Raw genomic sequence first — 25281 nt, forward strand, 5'->3', positions numbered from 1 at the left:
TTGTCAAAAATGAGCCACCTGGAGACAAGATCACCTCCTGACATGCACAGGAGGGCCGGTGGATGAGACCATTAGATGTCATTATTTGACATCGACGTGCATATGAGGCTCAGCTCTAAATTGCCTTGATTTTCAGTGTGGAAGGATTGGGACGCAGCTGTTTAAGTGTCTGGAAGAAATTGGCTCCTGAGAGAAATCCCTCTGGTTTGTGCCCTGTCTGATTGGAGCTGATGCCATGTTAATTAGTAGAGGAGGTGGCTTGGGGTGGTGGCCAGAAGATCAGGCAAGCCTGCCACCTGGTTTGGTGTACGGTTTCATCTGCCTGGCACATTTGTCAGCGTGGCTTTGCCTTTCTTTGAAATGAAAACATGTACCCAAGTATATTTGCATGCTGTCACCTCACTGCTGGGTCACTGAGCACATACACTGAGTGGCCAGATTATTATGATCTCTGAACGCATAATAATCTGGCCACTCAGTGTATATATATTCATGCATGGGTGGGGTCCGGCCAGCCTAGCCAGGGGAAGGGGACATGGGTGGTTGGCCAGCCTGCCTGCTGGTCGAATTCCTGGTCGAGGGGGCAATTTGCATATTAGCCTTTTATTATATAAGATATACACCGAGGGGCCAGGTTATTATGCGTTCAGAGATCATAATAATCTGGCCACTCAATGTATGTCACTTTACATAGACCAAACATGGATGTGTAATATTTATAATGGATGCCCAGAGGGACAGGCATTGTTTCAATGTTAACTCTTTAATCCTCAAAACAATCTTCTGATGAGGAAAGCAACTTTAGAGGAGGACAGTGAGGCATAGAGAATTAAGTAGATTGTCCAAGGTCACACGGTTTAGTTATATTTGGAGCCAGGATTCAAACCCATGCTTTTACCACTTGTTATGCTGCCTCTCATTTCCTAAGTGTATGTATTGTCTCTGGAGCTGGACTGTAAGCAATTTAAGCAAAGAAGCTCTTTTCTTCCCCCATAGGGTTCTATGCCCAGTGGTATTTAAGTCAAATTTATCAACTGGATGATGAGACTGGAGGAGGAAACCCTATCATTATCAAATGGGATCTTGAGGAGGTTCAGGGTGCCTGGGCCAGTAAAATCTTGTTGCTGACTTCTTCAGAGAACTAGGAAACCTATCACAGACTGGGAACAGTTTCATTCCTTATTTGTGTCAGCGAGAAGGCTGACTTTCTGCAGAGGGACACAAATTTTCTTTAAAAAAAAAAAAGGAATTGATGGGAAGGAGGTGAAAGTTCACAGAATTATAGGCAAAGCTTGAGAACAGGACAACAAGGCCTTGGAAAAATAAAGGTCAGGAGCCAGGGTAGGCCCTGTGATCTGGTGGCAGGAATAATGGGTGTCCCCCAGAGCTCTGCCCAGGATAGGACTCAGCTTCTGTCTCTCTCTGTGACTCTCCTTTCAGGGATCCAGTGGGGCTGGACACGAGTTCAGGAAGAAAAGGGATCAAGATCAGAGCACTCACTCTTTCAATAAGACTCTGCAGCTTCCCAACAGGACAGAAACTAAAGCCAGTGGACAGGTATGTTGGTGCTTAGAAGAGGACCTAAAGGAGCTCCGTGTGGACCGCAGCCTACCCGAGGGTCCTACTCCCCCACCTTGCACTTCCCCTCAATCCTACGGCCCACAGCCCTTGTAGCTCCTCTTTTCTTTTGAAGATCCGGGGAATGAAAATGACTCACTCCTCTTCCTTTTCCGAATTCAGACTCAAAGGAGGTAGACAGGGAGAAAAATGTCAGCTCCATTCATGGTGAGGCAGCATAGCAACTGAGTTAGAGGCCAGGCCACAATCAGCTCACTAATACTCTCCCCCCAGGCTGGCATTTTAGGGCTGTTTGCCTAAGGGAATTCCGCTCAGCTCTGTGGAGAAAATATGCTCCTCCAGAAGTGTTGACTCATACTGGTGGACCAGAGAAAGGAAAACAGGCCTCCTAATGCTAGTCTTGGCCTTGGCCTTGGGCTTTGACATGGGAATGCTGGCCCCCTGGGGAACTGGGCCAGGGCAGAGGACCCAAATGGTGCTGAGCCCACCAGTGTGACCTCCTCTCTCAAGCTCACTCATTCAGGGAAGTCAGTGATCTCTCGTCACTTAGGAAGTAGGGCTTACAATGTAGTCTGTCCTAAAGAGATAAGAGAACACCCTCCAGTTTCCCTGGGCTAACTCAGGGACCCTGCATATCTAACACCCAAAGCCTTCTGGGAAATGCGATTTGAAAGGAAATGTTAAGAGCTGAGCCAGAGTGGATATTTTAGTTAACTAATTAACATTTTAAAGAAATTATAGCCTGGGTGTGTGGTGGACTCTTTAAGAAGGGATATCCCAGGTTCTGTTAGGGAGACAGTGATTGGCATTCCTTTCCACACAGGGCCAAAAACCCAGAGGTCAAATATCATACTAGGTTTACATTTTACCTTTACATAAAGCTGCTTAAGCAATTTAAAAGATAAAAAGTATTTTTTGCTTCATTCACAACAGAGTTCAGTTACCCAGAGCCATAGAAAAGCGGAAATGTATTAATAACATGAGAAAGTCTAAACTAGAATGAATAAATAAAGACCTGGCAGGCTGCTTCAGAGAAGTGGCCAAGTCTGAATCCAGCAGCAGTTTCATTGAGTAGAGGAACATTTAAAAGCCCTTTGAGGGGCAATGATAACAACAGGGCAAAGAGACGCCATTCTCCAGCCTAATCGTTAGTTCCCCAGAGGGGCTGCTCCTGATCCCCAAGCACAGGGTCCTTTTCCCGGTGTACCCACAGTTCCCCTCTGCGATAGCACCAGTCACGCTGCCTCCAGCACTTGCCTGGGTAGCTCTTAAGGACAGAGACCACACACATTCTTGTTTATGTGTCCTGGGTGCTAACACAATGCCTGGCACATCGTAGGCACTCAATGTTTACTGAGTTGAGTTCAGTTTGTAAAGCAGATAATAAGAAGTGCAATAGTATGTCTCCAAATATTTGAAAGACTGTTGGAGGAAGATGGTACTGACTTCAATTTATGTCACTTAAGCAGAAAGGACCCAACATTACCAGAAATCCTATTAAGGTTTAAAATGAAAAAGAACAAAATAACGACTAGAGAAAGGATAAGGCCCCTGCACCATGGAGGCTTAATCCCAGGGAGCAGATAGGAAATGAACTAGATTTCTGCTCTCCAAGGTACCCCCTATGAGCTAAGTGCCATCAAAATGGTGCAAAGGAAGGTCTGAGTGCAGAGGGTCCCAGTTTGAGTTCACATCATTCAAAGGTTTCTGGAAGATGCTGACCATAAACTCGAGGAAGCACAGGCCTCGACAGAGAAAGGTGGCATGAGGCCGAGAATGACAAGTGCTCTGTGTGGCAGAGGGCCAGTCTGAGACAGAACTGTGGCTGACTCTGGACTCCATGCTGGGGGCATTGCCCTTTATTCTATCAACAATGTGGAACTCAGAATGTTTCCCATCAGAGAAATGGCATGGTAATGAGAGTATTTTAGACAGACAGTATGGTGTCAAAGTTGAATTTAGTGGGCAGTATGGAAAGGAACATTTATGGAATACAAATCCCCCAATAGGTGCTTTCTTTGTATTATCTCATTCCAGCCACACAACAAACCTGCACGGTAGGCAGCTCTATCTCAATTTTACAGGTGACAAAGAGGAGGCTCAGAGGTTGGCAACTAAGTGGTGGGAAAAGATTTCCGTCCACCAAGCTAAATGGCTGTCAAACTGCTGCAGTAGTATGAAAGGCCTGCATGGCACTTAGCAGATGGTAGTGAATAAATGGGCCACAAAGAATATTGCAAAAGAAATATTGGCAGATGTTGACAATTGATGGAAAGGTACAGGTAAAACCAGAAAAAGTGAAAAATGACCCAGAGGTGAATGACAGGCTGAGGTGCTGAGGAAATCAAGAAAAAAACTCATTTCACTGGGGAAAGGGAATGGAGAAAGCTCGCATTTATCAGGTGCTTGCAATAAGCCAGTGTTGAGCACATATGCAATAAACATAAAGCACACGCATGTAGAGAAAGGACAAGTCTAGTTCAAGGCATGTTTGGGGTTCCAGAAGGGTGGAGATGTCAATTGAAAACATGAGCCTGGAGCTCAGAAAAGACTGTTGCAAATGCAGGTTCCAGACTCCTCTGTGCGGAGATAATGATCACTGTGAGGATAAGTGCTGTTGACAAGGGGAATTGCTAGCAGGGGGGGGGGGGCGCGTTGGCACCCACATTTACAGGTACGACAGAGAGCATGAAAACAGAAAATACAGAGAAAAGGAAAAATCATGAGTGCGCTGTCATGGAAGGCAAGAGATGAGAGTTTCAGGAAAGACGGAGAAAGATAAATCCTAGTGAGGTCAGAGGAGATTCAAGGTGAGAGGTGGAGCAGCCACGAGGAAGCGAGTCTCCAAAAGGCAGCTTCATGACATGCTAGGAAGCGATACCAGACATCAAGAGATGAAATGGGTTGGTAGCTGAACTACAGAAGTAATAAATACGAATTCTTTCTTTTGCAATGTGAGCCCCCAAGCTTTGTCTCTCGTCTCAGAGCATATGAAAAGATAAGGCCCTCAGCCAATGGGGCTCATTTCCTATTCTCTAGGAACAATTCCTTGGATAGAATCAGCCTTATCTTTCCTGTCACCAGGGAGCAATGCCCTTCGTCTAAGTCTGTGTGGGGCTGTCTCTTGCCCTGTAGGGTCATGAGTTGCTGAAGGATTGTAAATATGTTGAAAAGTTCATTATTATCTGGCAGATAGTGCTATGTGATTATTAAGAACCCAGGCTTGCTGAAACCAGTTTGGCTCAGTGGATAGATCATCAGCTTGCAGACTGAAAGGTCCCAGGTTCGATTCCGGTCAAGGGCATGTACTTTGGTTGCGGGCACATCCCCAGTAGGGGGTGTGCAAAAAGCAGCTGATCGAAGATTCTCTCTCATCGATGTTTCTAACTCTCTATCCTCTCTTTCTCTCTGTAAAATAATCAATAAAAAATATATTAAAAAAAAAAAAAAGAACCCAGGCTTCAGAGTCAAATAGATTTGAGTTGGAATCTTTGGTGTGGGAACTATGTGACCTTGGCCAAGATACTTCAACTGTCTAGGCAAGCGCTGGGAACTGCCAAGAAGGCAAGCAAGCGCCAGGGATTAACTGACCACACGTGAATCAAACTGTAGAAAGTGCTCATTCTGGGCCAGGCACAGTTCTAGGCACATTCAACAACTTATTTAATTCTCACTACAACCCCACAAGGTGGGTGCTATTTTACAGATGGTGACAGTGAGCTATAGAGAGGATAAACGTGCCTAAGGCTACAGGGCTTTGATGCAGACCTGAGCTGATGCCAGTTTTCATGTTGATGGTAGCAGTGCCTCCCTTTGGGCCTTCTCCACCCCTCTTCTTCCTGCCCTGCCCCAAACATAGACCTGCCCCTTGCTGGTGGAGGTTGAAGGGGGTCCTTTCTGGCTTACCCATTGTAAATGAATACTTTCCAGGAAGCCTATGTCTGCCTTGCTGGTTAAGTCCTCAGGCCTACTTCCTGATCCCAGGTGGCCTGCTAGGTGGCCTTTGACCAGGTCCCAGGAGCAGAGAAGAAAGGGTGGGGGTTAGTGTGAGCACCTTAGATTAAGGCTCCACCATTTATTTAATTGCATGGCTCTGAGTTTGTTTCATGGCTCCCTGGGCCCAGCTCATTATCTATAAAATTAGGGTGGTAATGACAACCTTAAGGGCTGCTAGGAAGATGAAAGAAATAATGTTTGAAGAGCATTTACCCTTAAGCAATCCCTTAAGGTAAGCAATCTCTTACCTTCTCTCTGACTGCCTCCTCCACTTGCCTCCTAAGGGAGTTTGAAGGTCAAATGAGACTTACCCTCCCTTTGCAGTCCTGTGAACTGGAAAGCGTACCTGGACCATAAGTGATCCCCACCCACCCTTTTTGGATGACCAGAACCTTCCTTCCCTACGAATGGTAGATTGATGATGCCCCTGTCTTTACGTGGAAAAGACAGGATGCTTTTGTTTTGAATACTTTGCATTGTGAAGGTGTCAGTCAACTCAAAGGAAAACAGCTCATTTATCACAGTAATGGGGTCTCAGTGTCTGCCTCCTCTCTAAAATTGTGAGAAACTCCAAGGTAGGAATGAGTTCTATTTCCTTTTATCCTCCACAGGACCTACTACTTACCAGTGCTCAACAACTGGCTGTTTTATTTAATGAATAATGGGCAGTGGGCAGGTTCTGAGGGCTAAGTAAAGTGGCGAGGGGCTCGCCCCTCTCACAGCCACATCTTGGACATCCTTGATCTTCTGAGGGCTTCTACAGCCAGGGAGAGTATTTCCCAACCCCCAACTAAAGCCACAAGGCACGAGGTATGATCTGATAACAAGGAAGTGTTTGCAATTAGGAGGCTTCCAGAATGTCAGGGAGGTACAGCAGCTCTACACAGGCCCTCTCTCCAATTATCTGAGAGCTGGGGATAAAATGCAAGGCACTACCCACCTGTCCCAACGGCCCAAGTTCTGTTAGGATGAAAAGTATGTCCACAAGAACAGACTGCCTTGACCACCTTAGGGGCCAGCTTCATAACCCCAGTCCATTGTCAGTCTCCCATTAGCATCCCCAAGCCTTCCAGGGTGTATCACTAGTGCCCCCTGTATCATGTGGACAGTCAAACAGTTCAGCCGTACCAACTCCCCTCCCTGTCTCTCCCCCCCCCCCACCCCCCGCAACATACACAGTGGGGTGCAGGGATATTTTGTGGGCTGAAAGCTGTGCCTTGTGGGGGCTGCCTGGCCTTGCTCCCTGGCTCTCCAAATTGGGCCGCTCTTCCAAGTCATCCCTCTGGTACCCAGAGGGAGCTGAAGCCTTACTTCCTGTGTACACACTACAACATACCTGCTGGCAGTGCCCTCCAGCCTGTCTTTCAGTCCTGGGTCTGGTCTGCACCATTTCCCCTGGTGTCTGGTCCTCTGGCTTCAATCCCCATACCCAGGGTGCATCTCAGACATCCAAGAAATACAAGGATGGGATGGGGGAGAGGGAGAGAGGGGAGTGCAGGGGCCTTTCCCAGCAGAGTCCTCCAGTCCCCTCCCCTGGGCCTGGCAACTTCTGGTGCCACTTCTCCCCTGTCCTCAACCCCTCTGCCCCCAGGACAGGACAGGAGGAAGGAAATGCCTCCTCACGCACACCTGCTCCTTCCTCTTCATTGCTGCCTGGGAGCATCTTTGAAGCCCAGTAGGATGGGTTCTCTGCGTTTACTTCAGGCTCCAGCATTTTCCTTTGATTTGTGACTTGTTTCAAGGGCCAGAAGCTTGCCTGACAAGTTCCCTTTCTCTGAGGCTCACACGCCTCTGTAAGAACATCCAGAAGAGCTGCAGGGAGGGCACAGCTTTTGAAGTTGCTTTAGAAACGACCCAAGTTTCCATGGCAATCAAGCACTAGGGAGTCACCACCACATTCCGGGTGTGTTCCCACTGAAGAGGCCACTGGAGACATCTGTTTTCTCTGCACCCCACCCAGGAACGGAGATGTCCCCAGCCACCTGCTCTCTCTGCTCCAGCCTGCCCCTGCCCCACCCCCCACTTCATGATAGGGACCCCACTTCAGTGCAGAGCTGCCAGTATTTCTACCCCAGGAAAGAGAGTCTTGTTTTCATGACAGGAGACCTCGGGGTGTCAGGGTCCCAGCCTAACTGTGGACTATTAAATTCAACATTCACTCAATAATTCAGACATGTCTTAGCATGACTGTGTTGGTGGAGGCAGCCAGTCAGGAAGGTACCAGGCTGTGGAGAAATCACTCATCCTGAGTGACACCCCAAATCATCCTCACACACCCCACCCCGATCCCAGACAGTGACCCAAAATCGTACCTTTCTGTCCATGGTAACCTGACTTTGCTATTTTTCACTTCCGGATCTGTCCTGCCTCAGAAGTGGTTTGATTGTTCATGACAGGAACTCCTCAAAATACCCATCAACTCTTCCATTGGAAGCTTCAACAGACAGTGTGTGCTCTAAGACTTCATCAGACCTGCTGTTTCCACCAATGCTGGGCACTATCAATATTCCCACCCAATTTTAATCAACCACTGGCATTGAAATAAAGAACTTAACCCAGATTTCCAGTTCTCAGTAAGTTCTGACCTTATTGCCCCCAACCCCCTTTCCTAGTTCTTGTCAGCTTCCCAAAGCAGTGCATTCCCATACCTCACTCAGTGAGACGCGAACTCAGCCTCGCCTTATTAACAGGCTGTGCTGGCAATGTCCAGGGAGTCAGCTTTTGAAGGGAAGGGCAACATGTTTTGTGTGACTATTCAGTCATCAAGGATGAGAAGTGATTTCAAGCAAAAGGGACTTGGCCTGAGTTAGGGGAATTTGTCAAGAGCTCTCTGCTAGATGCCTTCACAAACCACCCTGCTGTCCATCTCCTTCTAAGGTCAGCTCTGTCTCAGCATTTTCCTCTAGGAATTCAGTGACAGAGCAACACCTGACCAATGAACATGTGGCTTTCTTGAATGTTTGGACAGGCAGGTTATAGGGCATCTGACAAGGCCTTCACTGACCAGATTAGGGCCAAAGCTGCTTAGTATTCTCTTCTGAAGGGCAAATCTATAATGGAGGCAACCTATAACAGCAAAGTTCGGTTACCATTGGGTGGCCAGGGTGTCATCCCTTTGGGGTCCATTCCAATTCTAAGGGGAAATGACCTCTCCTGCTGCCTGGGCTGCTGGAGTGATAGATCCTGGCCTCTCATTCTACATTAGGCAGAAGTGAACATCATTTCCTAATCCCCCTGATAATGTGTCTCCTCCCCTGATGTCATTGGAGTCCCTAAAATGATTTACTGCCTTAAAGAAATAGTCCTCCAGGCAAGACACCTACGCCTTAGAGTTCTCATGTCCGGCTTGTAAGTTTTCAGAAATGCTGGGCCTTTATCAAGGTCATTGCCTATCTGAAAAGGGGTGTCTGAGGTTCATCACATGGATGAACTGCTCTCTGGTGAGCTGGGGGGGAGGCATTTGACATCAGTGGTTTGCAAATTACTGCAATCACTCAAACTTGAGAACTCGAGCTTCTTTAGGGCATTCTCCTTGTTCCCCCTGACTGACTGGTAGTAAGAAAAGGTTACACTGACCACAGATGGTAGGAAAAGGACCTTTAATGATCTTCTTTTCCCATTACCATCCCTGCCCTCAATTATGGCCACCATAGCCTCCAGGTGCGCCTGTGTGCTTTGAGAAGGCAGGAACTGAAAGGGAATGTGGGAGGTTCTGGGAATACTGGCATCTGCTCAGAAGCACAGAACTGGAGCCATGCTAGTGTGGGGAGACGTGTATGTGACACAGGGGGTCGTGGGGACTTTCAACACGGCCTACTGGAAACAGGCTTCAAGTATCCAGGCTGGTGGCACAGGCTGGGCTCTGGCTCAGTTAAGCCACTCACTAGCTGGGTAACCTAGGACAACTGACATGACTACTGCTGTCTGGGAAGACAAGGAGGTCAAACTGGATGGTCTCTAGGTTGCTTATATTTCTAAAGAGACTTTAAAAAAAGAATTTTATTGATTTTTAGAGAGGAAGAGAGGAGAAAGAAGCATTGACATGTGAGAGACATCTATCAGCTGCCTCTTCAAGCCCCTACCAGGGATCAAGTCCACAACCTGGGCATGTGCCCTGACCAGGAATCAAAACAGCAACTTTTTGGTGCACAGAATGAGGCCCAACCAACTGAGTCACAGTGCCAGGTAAGTCCCTCCCATTTCTAACATTCCCTACTTCCAAAGGGAATTTGAGACTTGTTCTACACAGATCTTAGGAGTGTTCAAATAAAGTTAAAAAGAGAATAAGAAATCTCATGAGCCCTAACTGGTTTGGATCAGTGGATAGAGCCTTGGCCTGTGAACTCAAGGGTCCCAGGTTCGATTCCAGTCTAGGGCATGTACCTTGGTTGCAGGCACATCCCCGGTGGGGGGTGTGCAGGAGGCAGCTAATCGATGTTTCTAAGTCTTTATCCCTCTCCCTTCCTCTCTGTAAAAAAAAAAAAAAAAAAAAAAAAAAAAAAAAAAAAAATCAACAGAATGGGAAGATAAGACCAAGAATGAAAGATAAGAGAGAATACTTTCTTGAAGGACTGTTGCTCTGTTGAGACAAAATCCTTGCCCACTGCATGGAAGAACATATTTTCCAATGCTAGCTCATATAAGGGTTTAATCTCCAAAATTTACAGGGATATCATATAAGTGAATAAAAGGAAAATAAACAATCCAATCAAAAAATGAGCAAAGGACCTTAATAGACACTTTTCAAAAGTGGACATACAGAAGGCCAAGAAACAAATGGAAACATGCTCAAAATCACTAATCATCAGAGAGATGCAAATAAAAACAACAATGAGATTGCATTTCACACCTGTCAGAATGGTCATCCATCAACAAATCAACAAACTGACAAGTGTTGGTGAGGATACAGAGCAAAAGGAACCCTTGTGCACTGCTGGTGGGAATGTACAGCCACTGTGGAGAACAGTATGGAGTTTCCTCAAAAAATTAAAAATGGGACTCCCATTTGACCCAGTAATCCCACTTCTAGTAATATACCCCAGGAAACCAGAAACACCAACCAGAAAGGATATATGCACCACTATGTTCATAGCATCACAATTTACTATAGCTAAGATTTTGAAACAGCTTAGGTGCTCATCAGCAGATGAGTGGATTAAAAAACTGTGATACATCTACACAATGGAATTCTACGCTGCTGTAAAAAGAAGGAATTCTTACCATTTGCAACAGCATGGATGGAACTGGAGAAGCATTATGCTAAGCGAAATAAGCCAGTCGGAGAAAGATAAATATCACATGATCTCACTCATTTATGGAATATAATGAACAACATAAACTGATGAACAAAAATAGAACCAGAGCAGGAAAAATATTTTAGAATATAATAGAAACCATCCTGTTATTTGCAGATTTTTAATATTTCCTACAACTTTGTGATATTATAATATGCTAATACAGTTTTGGTAATATTATTGTATTTTTAATATTTTTTCTTGAAATATTAATGTTTATTGCATGTAAATGGCTATTTTGTATCTATAATCTGGTAATAAATCTATTTTGTATATTGTAAATATAAATTAAAAAAATAAAAAGTAAATACAAAAGCTGAAATTCTCCCCCCTACCCCCTTGTGTGCGCAAAAAAAAAAAAAAAAAAAAAAAAAAAAATCCTTTCTCTCTCTTACACATAATTCACATTTACAATGCATGTGTTCAACAGACATCTGAGAGTGCAGACACTGTGCAGAACAAGGCAGACAGGCTCCAGGGCTCATGGAGCCTACATTTAAGTGTTGGGTGGGGTAGTCAATGAATAAACACAGAAAGTCAAAAACACTGCAGACACCTCGTGGCCCGATCTTGGTTTCTAATATCATTCTCCATTAAAAGGTACCAGGGCTCCTTGGAGAAATGGCTGATTCTAGGACTGGGGCACCTCATAGTACCAAAAACTAGGTGTCCAAAAACAACAACAAACAAAAACCAAACCAGCATTGATAGGAGTATAGCAAAGGGACACAGGAGCCTTCAGAAAGAGCACCCAAGGGCCAAAGCTGGACCAACAAAATAGAATGTTGGTTTATAACCAAAGTATAAAATAAATTTCCATGAGTCCACACTGATACAAATAAGATGATTGAATAAATTAATAAGTAGGGAAGGAGAGACAAATCTCCTGTGAAAAAGAATTCCAGATAGCCTGGCTATCCCCTTGAAATGATGTGATGGAAATGGCATTTGCCTGTGTGGTCTTTCTCTCCCAACCCATATACTGGTCTACTCATGAGAAAAACATAATACAAGTTCCAACAGAGGAACATCCTACCATACAGATGACCAACACTCCTCAAAACAGTCAAGATCATCAAAAACAAAGACAGCCTGAGGAATTGTCACAGTGACAGGATCCCAAGGAGACATGACAACTAAGTGTGATGGGGAATCCTTCATGGGACCCAGGAACAGAAAAAGGACATCAGTAAAATGTAAAAATCTGGATAAACTATGGATAGTAGTTATTAATAACGAACCAATACTCATTCATTAATTATAACAAATATATCCCACTAATACCAGATATTAATAATAGGGAAAGCCATGTTCAGGGGTAGAGAGTAAAATCTGTATCAGAAAAGGGCTGTGTCACAACCATATCCTGTCACCGGGAGGTGCATGGAGTACCTCTTGCGGGCTGGGACCTTCGGGCTGGTGGGGCCCGTGGCTCTCACAGGGTGGGTCTGGGGTCCTGCCTGCATGGCAGGTCTGGGTCTCACATGATTTCACACTCTGGGCCTCTAGTTTTTCTATAAACCTAAAACTACCGGTATGCTAAAAAAAATAAAGTCTTAAAAGAATTATCTGAAGGTTAAAGATTAAAGAAGTCAGAGACTCACTTTCCTGCTGCCCTTGAGAAACCAAACTTTCTGAATCTTACAGCTGCCAGGAAATGAATTCTGACATTAGATCTTGGGAAAGAACCTAGCCTCAGATGATACCCTGGCCCCAGCTGAGGCCTTGATTATAGTTCTCTGAGCAGAGAACACAGTCAAGCTGTGCTTGGAATTCTGATCCATAGAAATTTTGAGATAATAAATGTTTGTTTTAAGCTGATAAAAAAAAATCAACTAAGAACAAAACAGTAACAAACGATTCAGAAAGTAGTGAGTGTGCCACAGAAATTTAAATGGAGATGTCACGAGTGACTGGGCGGCTTCATGGTGTTAGTGGTCAAGGAAACCTTCTCTGAATCCTAGGAGGGACCTTGCCCTGAGACGCTGGTTGGAAAACACTGCAGGCAAAGGGGCCTGCCAGCTCCGTCTGGTGCCTTGACTTAACATTCGGTGTTCCAGGTCACAAAGGCAGCTCGTGGGTGGAGTGACATGAGTGTAAGGGAAGGAACAGGAAAGAGGGTGAGAGAGTGAACTGGATTGCACAGGGCTCCTGCCATAGACTACATGTTTGTGTGCCTCCAAATTCCTATGGAGAAGTCCTAACCCCATGGTGATGGTCTTAGGAGAGACCTTTGGGAGGTGCTCAGATCAGGAGGGTAAAACCCTCAGGAATGGAATTGGTGCCCTTATAAAAGAAACCCCAGAGAGCTCCCTCACTCCTTCCTTCATGAAAGGACACAGCAAGGTGTCATCTATGAACCAAAAAAGCAGGTTCTCAACAGACAATGAATGGTTCAATGCTTTGACCTTGGACTTCCCAGCCTCCAAAACAGTGAGAAATAGTTGCATATTGTTTATAAACACCCAGTCTATGGTATTTTGTCATAGCAGCCCAAGTGGACTAAGACAGCTTCCAAAGAAGAGAAAGGAATTTGGATTTTAAATTCAACTGGAAACCTTTGGCGCACCAGTAGCTGATGAGTGACATATCTGCTTTATAGATTCTTAAAAAAAAAAAAAAAAGATGCTAACTGCTCTGTGAAGGACTGGCTGCTGGGTGGCAGAATGGAGTCGGCGTCTAGATAGGGAGCTCCAGCCTAGACAAGGGCTCATGGAGGCTTAGTCCAGGCGGCGGCAGAGATGATGGATGTCTCCCAACAGCCTAGGTGGGAGGATGGGGAGGACATGCGCTGGATGTTCACAGTCATCTTGTAGATCTGTGTGCATGAGGTGGCTCTGAGGCTCTCCCCTCCCCCCCTCCCAGTGGATCACAAGTAATCGTAGCAGTCGTACACTGCCTCGCCAGGCTGTCTTTCCCCCGTGTCATCCTACTCCTGCGCTGACTACCACTGATGATTCATTGAGACACTTGTTCCTGGCAGTTGCTGGCACCGGAATGGTGCTGTGCCAGTTTGGGCTAGATTCTCCCCCCAGAGCCCTTGCCAAAGGGAAACTGGATCCCACCCCCACCCCCCCCCCTCAGCCTCCTGGCTCAACAAAGCTGCCCTAGTTAATTAATTGCCTCCTCTGGGTTGAGTGTAAATTAAACAATTTGTTGCTGCTTATTTCACAAGGTGTGGGGTGCCCTCTCTTTAGCCCAGGGAAAAAAAGTTAAATGTGGAGCAGAGAAGCGCTCAGCATGGGCCCTCTTTTTTCACATCCGAACAGGTTGTGAGGAGAGCTTTTCCGTTTTCATTTTGGCCCTAGTCGGTTCACCCAAAGTCCATCTCAAGTCCACCTTCGGACTCTTGACTTCAAACTTACCTTTCCGCTCTTGCTAACCCCTCCTTTTGCACCTGCTCACCAGGACTGGCCAGCTCCCAAGTACAGCTGAGGTTGGTCCCCACCAGCTGGTCTCACCTGTCGCCCAGTCTAACTCTTGGGCACCTGCCTGTGCTCAGTTACAGGTGCCTGGAATCCAGTCTGGGTGCAAGCTCAGGCCGTGGGCCTTACCTCACTTTGCCATACAAACTATAGTTTGAGAGGCTGACTGCTTTGCTGTGTCCATGAAAAGCTGTCACAGATGTCCAACTCTCCAATTTAATCCACAGATCAACCTAGAAGGTCAACTCTTGGAGGGCAAGGACTGGTCAGGTTTAGGAAGGGTTGGTACTGAAACATCTCTTTTTGACACACAGGGTTTTTATGGATCAAGGCTTCATTTTTGGGTCAACACATCCGCCTCTCAGTGTAGCTCCCCCTGCTGGGCAGGTGAGGGGAAGCACAGCTTCTGCTTCTGAGTAGCTCCTCCCTATATCTTAACAAAGCCCACCAATGGGCTCAGCAGATGGCAGCTGCTCTGGGCTCTGAGCTCCCAGGGCTCTCTGCAAGGACACTAATGTTCCCTCTCTGTCTCTGGAAGCTGACTTCAGCAGCCCAGAAGTGACTTAGCACCTAGGCAGATGTGAGCCACATGCCTGGCCTAGAGAGAGGGGGAGCAGAGGATGTGTGCAGAGAGCTGCAGGAAGAGGCGATGAGAGAGTGTCAGCTCAAAGAGCTCCCATTTCTATTCCTGCTCAGCCCAAGGCCTGTTCGCTCAGCTCTTCTCAGATTCCTGGGAGACCCTCCAAGTCCTAGAGAAGCCCCGTGTTACTGGAGCCATCTTTGTAAAACCAAGAGTCTTAGCAAGAACACTCTACAAACAGGGCTCATCCACTCTACCTTGAGTCCACGCAAGATTTTGACTGGAAGTGGGAACCAAAGGATTCAGCAGGCACTAAAACAGAGTTTGAAAACCAAAGTGATAAATGAATAAATGAATGGGTAGAGCCCCACAGAGTTGTGGCTTTCATCTGCTGTGTGCTTAGCTGTTCTTCCAGAATCCTAGTCACCAGGACCTTTTCCACTCAGGCCCCGTAAGCCTGCGCCTTACCTCCCATGAGGAAGAGAAGCCCGGCCACGTACTGCATAAGGCCTCGGTCCCAGCAGCAGCCCAGCACGCCGATGATCCAGCCGAAGAGGATGATGGCCACCGCCATGCCCATGAAGCCGGCTGTCATCCTGCGCAGGTCTGTGGGAAAGCAGGAGGGCAGAGGTTAGCATCAGAGCCCGGGACTCAGGGTCAGGGTGCCCCCAAGCCCAAGCAGAGGGGGTAGGGGGCACTGCATGGGAAAGGAAGGACCCTGCCTTTCCAGACAGGCTTGCACATAAATCCATTTGTGTGCTGCATTGTGGGCACATGGATACAGGAAGAAGCCATCATCATCGCAGTTGTCACGTGCATGCTTCCTTTGCACCAGGCACGATGCTGTGCTTCCAGCGACTCTAACAACATTCTGAGCCAGGTACTGTCTTACCCCTGTTGGAAGATGGAGCAACTTGCTTCACACCATATATACCTAGTGAGTCGTGGATCAGGGCATCCAACCCACATTGGTAAGGCTCCCAGATCCTAACCTCAGCATCATTCACCTCTGGGATTTGCTGGTTCTGCCAGGAGGTCCTGTGTAAGGACGATGTTGCCTGAAGCTGCTATCTCCTTCCCTCCAAAACGACTCCCAGGGCTCAGCTTTCTTGCATGTGGGGTTGCAGGCTGCGGAGCCACACCTGCTGCTCAGAGACTGAGCTCAGAGCAGACCCTCTCAGTCCAGCTCCACACCCAGATCAGTCCGGCTTCTGGACCAAGCCCTTCCCCGCTCCATGTCCAACAGAGCCTGGGTGGGTGCAGGGAAGAGGAGGGCTGTTTGGGAAGGAGGTATTTTTAGTGGCAGGAAGAGGGCAGAGCTGCTGTCCACCTTAGTGAGCCCCACTCAGCCTCTCCATCAGCTCAACTTCCTCCTGGCTCATCCCTGCCAGCCAATGCATACCCCACCCCACCCCTCTCTTCCCTGGAATCCAACCCTCTAATACCTCGGCCTCTGTGACACCCACCCATTTGTCATGGACTCCTTCCACCCAGCCCCAGCACCTCCGCCTGCAACTCCGTGTCCTCCTGTGCTGTCCATCCACCCATATGCGGGTCTATCTACTAGCCCCCATCCTTCCGATGAGACTCCAAACAGGAGTGAAGCCATTGCCAGAGCCTCTGGCCCTGAGGACATTGCCAGAGAAGCCTAGAGGACCCCTGGGCATTGCCCTCCCCCAGAGGAAGAGAGGGAGGGTGAGGGGGCAGGGCAGGGAGCATGATGGGAAACTACATCAAGCTCCTGCTAGCACAGACACTCTCATCCCCGGAAACCAATGCCCCCACGTTTCCATGGGGAACACCTAGGGATCCGCATACCTCACGAAGGCATCCCATCCCCTCTGTTCTCCTCTCACTCCAGCCACCCCATTGGGAACCACGGCAGATCCTGGGAGTCAGGCTTGAGACCTTTCAGTTCTCTGCCCCCAGGAAAGGGATTTGGTCCATGTCCTTATGCTGACACTGAAGATCAGCCCTTGAGGAAACTGGTTGGGAAGTGGGAAGGGAGTTAGGAGACAGCAGCTGAGCTTGGCCCGCGAGGAGGGGCCTAGACAGGGAGCAGGACGGGCCAGGGCATTGTCACAAAGATACAAGTCCACCAGGGAGCAGGCTTCCGCTCTACTGAGGTCTCCCTTGTCCTCCCTACTGACCAGGAGGGCCTGCCCAGGCCAAATGTAATACTCATCATAGGCATTTATGTGAGCTGCCAAGGACGCTTGATTTTCATGCCCATGGGAATCAGGCGTCAAATGTGTTCACGTCGCCAAATGTGTCTCAGGAAACTTGGTGGTGAGCACTCAAACATGTGTGTGCCATGCTTCCTGAGTGGGCTCCCTGCTCCGGGCTCAGCCACCCACCACCAGCATGGAGTCGGGAAAGAGCATGCCTGCCAGCTGGGCCAGCACCACTCCTAATTCAGCTGTCCACACGCTTTCTCCACCGTCACCACTATCAGTTCCTTCTTCCTTGGCCACTGCCACAGACTGGAGTGAGCCAGGCCCCAGCTCCCTCTGCTGTTCTCCTCCCCTGCACCCCCCCAATTTGGTCTCATACTGGAGATGACATACTCTTTGCTCCAGATGCTTCGTCCACTCTCCACTGTCCTCAGGGGCAAAGGGCTGTGGGAATGGGAAGAGAGGCTGGGTATTTTTGCTGAAAAGGAGGTTCATATCCCTTCCAATAGGTGGGGAAACTTCTCTCCTCTGCCCCTATGAACCCGGGGTTCTCTTGGTGCATGGAAGTTTTTAGATGAAATCTTGGCCCCTTCTTCAGCACCAGAGTGGACGACTCTGCTGAAGCCAAAGAGCCCCTCCCTGCTGCACTTGGTCTTGCTCACAGACAGAAGGCCTGACTGCTCCCCGCTCTGCAGACCATGGAGCAAAGGTACTGCCTGAGAGGGTAAGTGGATAAAGTGTCACTTAAGGTGTTTCCACCAGGGCCAGGGACCGGGAAATGGGCTGGGCAGGAAAAGGGAAATGCAAGTCAGAGAGAGAGGGAAGGTTCTTACCAGTGGAGGGGAAAGTAAGGTGTTTTACTTAGAAGAAAAGGAGGAGAGAGCTGGAAAAGGGGAATGGTGAGGACAATTCCTCTTCCTAAAGCTCCAAGACCACTGTGGTCATCGTGTCCCTGGCCGGGGAGGGCTGTGGCCTCCAACACGGATAAGTGCACTTTGCTGTTCCCCAGAGGGCTATGCCAACAGAAGCCGAGGGTCCTTTAAATTGCTGGTTGAGAAGGAAGGATGAAAATCAGAGATCAGGCCTGAGTATTTTCACTGACCCAGGAGGATAGTCGCCACAGCCTGTGAGCCTGATTTTGCCTAAACTGTTTATTTTATCCCTAAAACCTATGCGGTAACTCAGAGTAACTGCAGCAAAACCTGGAAAGTAGTAAGACTATTCCTGTTTTACAGATTAGAAAACCAAGAGCCAGAGAAGTTACATAATTGACTATCTCAAGCCAGTGAAGTAAAAGGAGAGTGAGCTGTGTGGGAAAATGAAATTCACAAGGTAACTAATGAGCTACTGGGTTATCATGACAGTGAACAAATGAATCCAGCATCTCTTCCTCTGAAGGTAAGAGATTTTTTTTAAAGATATAAATGTATTAGGATGGAAAAAATAGGAAAGGAGATAACAACCACACAAAATTTGAGGGATAGCCCCGGTCCAGTGTTGCTCAGTGGATGTCCCTCCCTCTCCCTCTCCCTCTCCCTCTCCCTCTCCCTCTCCCTCTCCCTCTCCCTCTCCCTCTCCCTCTCCCTCTCCCTCTCCCTCTCCCTCTCCCTCTCCCTCTCCCTCTCCCTCTCCCTCTCCCTCTCCCTCTCCCTCTCCCTCTCCCTCTCCCTCTCCCTCTCCCTCTCCCTCTCCCTCTCCCTCTCCCTCTCCCTCTCCCTCTCCCTCTCCCTCTCCCTCTCCCTCTCCCTCTCCCTCTCCCTCTCCCTCTCCCTCTCCCTCTCCCTCTCCCTCTCCCTCTCCCTCTCCCTCTCCCTCTCCCTCTCCCTCTCCATCCCTTCCACTCTCCCTGAAAAACCAATGGAAAGAATATCCTCAGGTGAGGATTAACAAACAAACAATAAAAAAAAAGTGGGGTGGGGGGTGGGCGGGGTGGGAGCGGGAGGCTGATGGACAATGTGACTGACTTAGCAGACTCAGAACCAAACCCAAAGCCCATAGCCAGGAAGCTGCAAATCGACCTGCCCCATGCCCAGAGGCTCATGAACTGGCCCCAGCAGTACCCTTTAGATCAAGTAAACAAGGGAAGGGACACAAAACAGGGATTTGGTGGAAGTTGTTTGAGATGAAACTAGATCCCTAGATCTCCCTTCTCGCTCCTCTACCCTAACAATGGAGTTTGAGTACTTAGGACTGTGGGGAAAGAAGGGTCCACCATGCTCCGGTGCAGGCTGGCTGGCCAGCACAGCTGAGGGCCACTGCACAGAGGGCGGTCACATGGCTGTGCACATAGAGAACACTGAATGCTTACTCTTGAGGCCCCAGCCCTCTCTCCTGGGCTCCCAGGAGCTCACTGCCCGGCCTTTGCCCTCCAGCCTGGAGGCTGGGAGAGGCCTCTCTAGTGATGACCAGTGCAAGAGGAAAGACCTACACCACTGCCCCTGGAATGCCTCCTAAGAAACCACTGGACCACTTTCCAAGGAAGCCCACCTGCCCACTCAGCACTTCAGGAGGCAGCTCTTCAGCACCCCACTCAGAAAAGCCAGCATCACTGAGAAAAGCCTGTATCCTGGGAGAAAGAACTCGAGGAAACATTCTGAAAAGGAACAATCATTTAAAGGTATTACTACGATTCCCAGAGAGACAGGAGGAGAAATGTAGTTTGCCTCCATTACATAAGAACGGGATACTTTTAAAAAGAACTATCTAGAGAACAAAAGCAATACCTTAAAATATCAGAATCAAAATCACTGAAGCTCATATTGTAAAATCATTTCTAATTTATGGATTAACAGTCCCACCCTGCCCCCAAAAAAGATGAAAAGAGGCTTGCAAACCACAGACAGTGTAACAGGATAAATGTAATTAATGAAGAAATGAAGGGAAGAGAAAAGAAATAAATAAAAGTCCATTAAGTCCCTAGAAAGGTAAGTAGACTGGTCATATTTGAATTTAAAAGCATTAGCTATTATTCTCATTGCCTTAAAATCTCTAATGCTTTTTGTTTGTATTTGGGTAAATCTGCCGATGGAATGTCCCATATGCACATGGCCCCGCTCCTGCCCACCTAGGTCGTCTGCATGTCAATGTTTTCTTATTAGAAATAAAAACTGCCTTTTCTATTCTTTGTGATAGTCACTGTGCCCACAGCAGTACTCTGCACCCAGGTACTTACATCACTTAGAGGTTTTTTTTCCCATCTCTTCCCACCATTTTAGAGAAAAACAAAGAAAAGAAAGACCAAACTCACCTATGGGAAGCCTTGGAAGAATATTTGCATGGTGAGCCTAAGAATAATCCCATTGGGGGGAAAAAAACACAACAGAAGGGGCAAATTCCACAGGCTAAGACTGAGATAGAGGAAAAATCTTTTCATGAATTGTGTTGGGTTGGACTCCATTATCTACATTCCATGATCCTAACGTTGAAATGCTAATTTTTCAACACAGGAAGGTGCATTCTAAACCTTTTAGCTAAAGAATATAGTTGTGTGCAGTGGAAAGGAGTGGGCAAGAAGGGGGCTGATAATGAGGGAGGGTGGAGGAGGAGAGGTGGAAGAAGGATTAAATAGAAGCAGAAAAAGCACTTCTCCCACGTGGAAAATTTTGATTTTGAAGTTTACACTCCTATTAACATTTAAATTGAAAGGTATTGCTTGCAACTGTACATGGGAAACCAGGATACATGCATTTAAATAAACACCGCTTAGGGAAGAAAAAAATGTGCTCTGCATAGCTTTAAATGATGACTGGGATTTAAAAACACACGAACGGAAATGGTGAGGGAAAGTATGGTTAGACTGACGATAAGTCACTGTCCCCATGGCCCCAATGTCAAGAGTGTAGCCTGACCAGTAAGGCCATGGTCATCCTTCCCTGCTGGCCACACAGGGCACCTCTGGGTGAGCTCTCCTTCTGCAGGATGCAGCACATTGCCCGTGGAAGGGTGTCAGCTGCTCTGGGGTCCAGACATTCTTTCTCGAATTAGTCAGTCCCTTGAGGTAACCTGTTGCACAGCAACCGTATCTGAAGGAAGTGGGAGTTTGGACTCAATGGATAGGGATGGAAGCACAGATTCATGGAGCCAGGCTGCCCTTGTTCAAATTCATGCCCGTGTGAACTTGGGCAAGTTAGGCCAGTTTCCACACTTGTAAGTGGAGGTTATGACAGCACTTACTTCAAAGGGGATTTTATATCCAGAGGATTAAATCAGTTAATATGTGTAAACTGCTTAAAATAGTACCTGACACAAAGCTTGAGCTATGTAAGTATAAATAGGAATGGAAGTCACTTAAATTGGTTCTCTCTCTCTCTCTCACTCTCTCTCTCTCTCTCTCTCTCTCTCTCTCTCTCTCTCTCTCTTTTTTTTTTTTTTTCATGTAACACATTCTTTGTATTTGCTGTACATAAGCACCTAGGAGCTGAGTAACATGTTGGGGTTAGCTCCTAATTAAGGTTTTGGTGCCCAGAGGGAACAGGCCTCTGGAATCTGTTTGTGTGCCTCTCAGGTATCTGCAGAGGCCAAGGTGAAGGCTCTGTTTTTCTATTTATTAACGCTGAGATGCATTCACCCTGAAGTATGGATGCATCTTGTTCTCCGAGGACCAAAACAGCTGGAGGCTACAGCAGCTAATAGCAGAGGTGCCAGTGGCCAGAGAAGCCATTTGAATCCTGGGCTCCTACCATGAGCATTACACTGATCTGGAAGGGAGAGACACGGGCAAGACTACAAATCTGTTGGGAAGGTTTCCATAATCTAGTTAATTCAAATTAAAACAGAAGTAGCTAGCAGGAGGTACTGCCTGTAATTTTCTTCCAGAGTGTGAGTTGGTTCAGTATTGTACTGCAGTTATATTTAAGAAAGTATTTTTTTATGTGAAAACAAATCATTCTTACGATTCAATGAGAAAGTGCTTGACTTGTGGGATTTTTAAAAATATATATGTTTTATTGATTTTCCACAAAGAGGAAGGGAGAGGGATAGAGATCTAGAAACGTTGATGAGAGAGACACATCGACCAGCTGCCTTCTGCACACCCCCTATTGGGGATGTGCCGAAACCAATGTACATGCTCTTGACAGGAATCGAACCTGGGACCTTCCAGTCTGCAGACCGATGCTCTATCCACTGAGCCAAACCAGTTTCGGCGACTTGGGGGATTTGATCCCAAAAAGGCCCATCTTTTTCCAAGCCCCAGTAACTCATTGTAACAGGCTGCATTTCCCTGAAAGTTGTGGCACTTCCCCCCTCCTTGACTATGCTGTGCTCCTGCCAACACAGCTACCTACTAATGCATGCTCTACCTGACAGGCTTCTCAGCATCCTTAAAGATTTCCCTGACAAGTAAGTGTCAGGGAGCCTTCCAGGTACATTAGCACACATGTAGCCATTGGTCGATATCACTCCTCCAGCACATTCCACATGTCTTACTGCAATTATTTATGTCTCCCGCCCACCAGTAAATGTGAGTTTGTTCAGGCCTTTTGTCATGCCTGTTTTACTTTGTTTCCATGTCATTCACATGAGCAGGTGTTTGCTAAATGAGCTCACTATCCAACGCTGTAACAATTACTGGGACTACATGTACTGTGGAATAGCACAGGCTGAGGATGCATCTACCCAATTCAACCCATTTCTGGAACCCAAATGTCATAGTGACTTGAGGACAATTTCCTTCTTCTTCAAATTAAATAATTTTAAAAGCCAGTGTGAATTATTGCTTAGAAATTCAACACAGTTTTTGTCATATAGGAGCATTAACACAGGTTCAGGTTCCAGATCACACCAGGCCATGCAATTTAAGAGCTCTCTACCCTTAAGTTTGATGAACACGTAGGAGACCCCACAGATGGGGAACCCACAGGTATTTCTGCACCGCCCTTCAAGTCAGGAAGAGATCACAGGTGAAAGCAGTTGTGGTGAAAATAAAAAATGATTTCTGAGCCAGAAGATGTGCTAGGAGCCTTCCTCCGCCTCAATGCTGCTCCAGGTCAGAGAGCTGCCATAAATAGGCATATTGTGTGATGCTGCTATTTACACATCACATCCATTGTCAAGACAATGGAAGGCAAATTGCAAACTTTCTACTCTCCTGATGAAAGCTGGGTCAGCAGCTAAAGCAAGAGCCTGAAGACAAGAAAGGAGAAGTGGGGGGAGCCCCAGAACTGAGAAGCAGAGTGCCCCCCCCCAAAAAAAAAAATCACAAGAGTGACTCCCTGCCCCTGCAGCCACACTGCTAAGGCAACCGTGGAAATTACAGAGGGAAAAGATGAAAAGGAAACTGTGGCTCAGCCAACCAGTTACACGCGAGTAAACCCAGTTTGGCTCTGGCACTCCGTCACGGGGGTCTTCCTGCTATGAGGGATGAGCTAGACCAGTACCACCTTCTATTCCATCCCAGAGAAGCTCCATTTCTTCTCCTATATCATGTGTCACTGAAGCTGCTCTGAGTAAAGAGTCTAGAAATCAAAGTGGCTTGGCAAGAATGTGCCCCCACAGAGTTCCCATAAAGCAATCAGAAGATGGGAGCAAAACATATGGGCACCTTAAAGAGTGCTATGCTTTCCAGAAAAAATGCTGCAGGAGCCCAAGAAGTGGTTGATAGCAAAGAATGTGAAAAGCCTGGAGAAGGGGAATGAACATTTATTATATATTCACTACACGCAGGCATTGGATTGGGCAATTGATGTAGAACATGTCCATTGACCTTCCAAATGGCTCTAAAGTAGATATTTGTTTTTGGGTTTTTTTTTTCTCTTCATTGTGTAGACTCAGAAATTGAGACAAGGGAATTTCAGCTGATCAAGGTCACCCAGCCAGTGAGAGGTGGGTTGAGGGAAGGGGTTGATCTGCCCATGGCCTTTGCATTTCTCTGTCCCTTTTAGATTCTATGCCACTTCAAACCCCAGAAGGGAATTTAACATTAAGCAAAATGTAATAGAATATTTTTTGTATCAAAATTACTCTTTTGAAGAATGTCAATGACCATGGAAAAATTTATAATAGAAAATGAAATGAAAAATAATGCACAAGCCTGCCGATTCCTCTGAGCCCTGCACTGCAGGTGTACGCAGGTGCACCCATGCAAGCCCACACACCACATGGGGAAGCAAAGGAGAAGTACACCATGTGCTGACAGGGAGCCTTTCTGGGCAAAAGAAAATTTGGAAGCAAAGAAGTAATCGCTATAACCAGCTAAGTTCTCCTAGAACTTAGGGTGTGGGAGGGAAAGGCAGTAGAATTGACAGGAATTGGTGACTAAATGTAAGAGAGAAGGGAGAAAGATAAGTCGTTGATGATCTAAGATTTCTGGCTTGGAAGATCAGAAAATGATGATTAACCAAGACAGAACAACAGAAGAGGCATAGAGTATTGCTTCTCTGGATTTATTTTTATTTCTTTTTGGGGGGAGAGGAGGCAGAAGGACAAGAGGGACAGGTCTTGTAAAAGAAAATAGAGTGTTAAGTTCAGTTTAATTGCCTAAGAGACATCTAGTTGGAGACCTACATGATGGCCCTGGCTGTGTGGGTCTAGTACATGGAAAGGATATTAGTGTTTGAGATATTGATATAAGACTCATGTCTTTAAAAGTATAGGATTGAGACAAGGGAGTTTCAGCTGATCAAGTGAGGAGAAAAGGCAGCTAAGGACAAAGTTTGAATACCTGTATTTAAGAGTTGAGAAGAGGGAGAAGAGAATGAAAATTATTGGCCAAAAGGGCAGGGAAAATCCAACCTAAGGGACATCGTGGGAGTGAAACAAAGCAAGGGTTTCAATGATGGCCAATGCTGCTAAGATGAATAAGGCATAATGTCATAAGTCATTCAGCAAAGACTTGCTGAGCACCAGTTGTGTGCCAGGCATTGTATTGTACTAGCGCAGGGAACATGGCAGTTCATAAAACTGACCTGATCTCTTCCTGCATTGAGTCTTACTAGATATACAACCAAGAGGTCTCTCATGACCTTGAAAAGTCAGTTAGTGGAAGTCCATCTCACTGAGTTAGTTAACAGGAATGAACTGGAGGTAAGAGGTAAAATTCACTTTAAACACTATGCTTTCAAATAGACTGACTGTAAAGAAGAGGAAGGAAGTGGGGTTATGGGGTAAAACATAGAGGGCTAGAGGAACTTTTCTTGTTTTATAAGCATTTAAAACTGGAGTGTTTTTCTATGCAGAAAAGAAAGAATTATCAGAGAGGATGAACCTGAAGATATCAGAGACAACACCCTTTCACC

The 25281-nt window shown here is 46.8% G+C and overlaps 1 protein-coding gene across 1 annotated transcript in view; it reads right to left on the minus strand.

Moving 5' to 3' along the window:
- TMEM178B (transmembrane protein 178B) overlaps window positions 1-25281 on the minus strand; it is a 341304-nt gene that overhangs the window by 18404 nt on the left and 297619 nt on the right. The window contains exon 3 of the mRNA XM_084896790.1: window positions 15342-15479. Within this exon, the coding sequence (XP_084752916.1) occupies window positions 15342-15479 (138 nt within the window). The remainder of the gene's footprint in view (window positions 1-15341; window positions 15480-25281) is intronic.

The sequence above is a fragment of the Pipistrellus hanaki genome (assembly GCF_964339955.1).
Source record: "Pipistrellus hanaki genome assembly, chromosome: 10".
Taxonomy (NCBI): domain Eukaryota; kingdom Metazoa; phylum Chordata; class Mammalia; order Chiroptera; family Vespertilionidae; genus Pipistrellus; species Pipistrellus hanaki.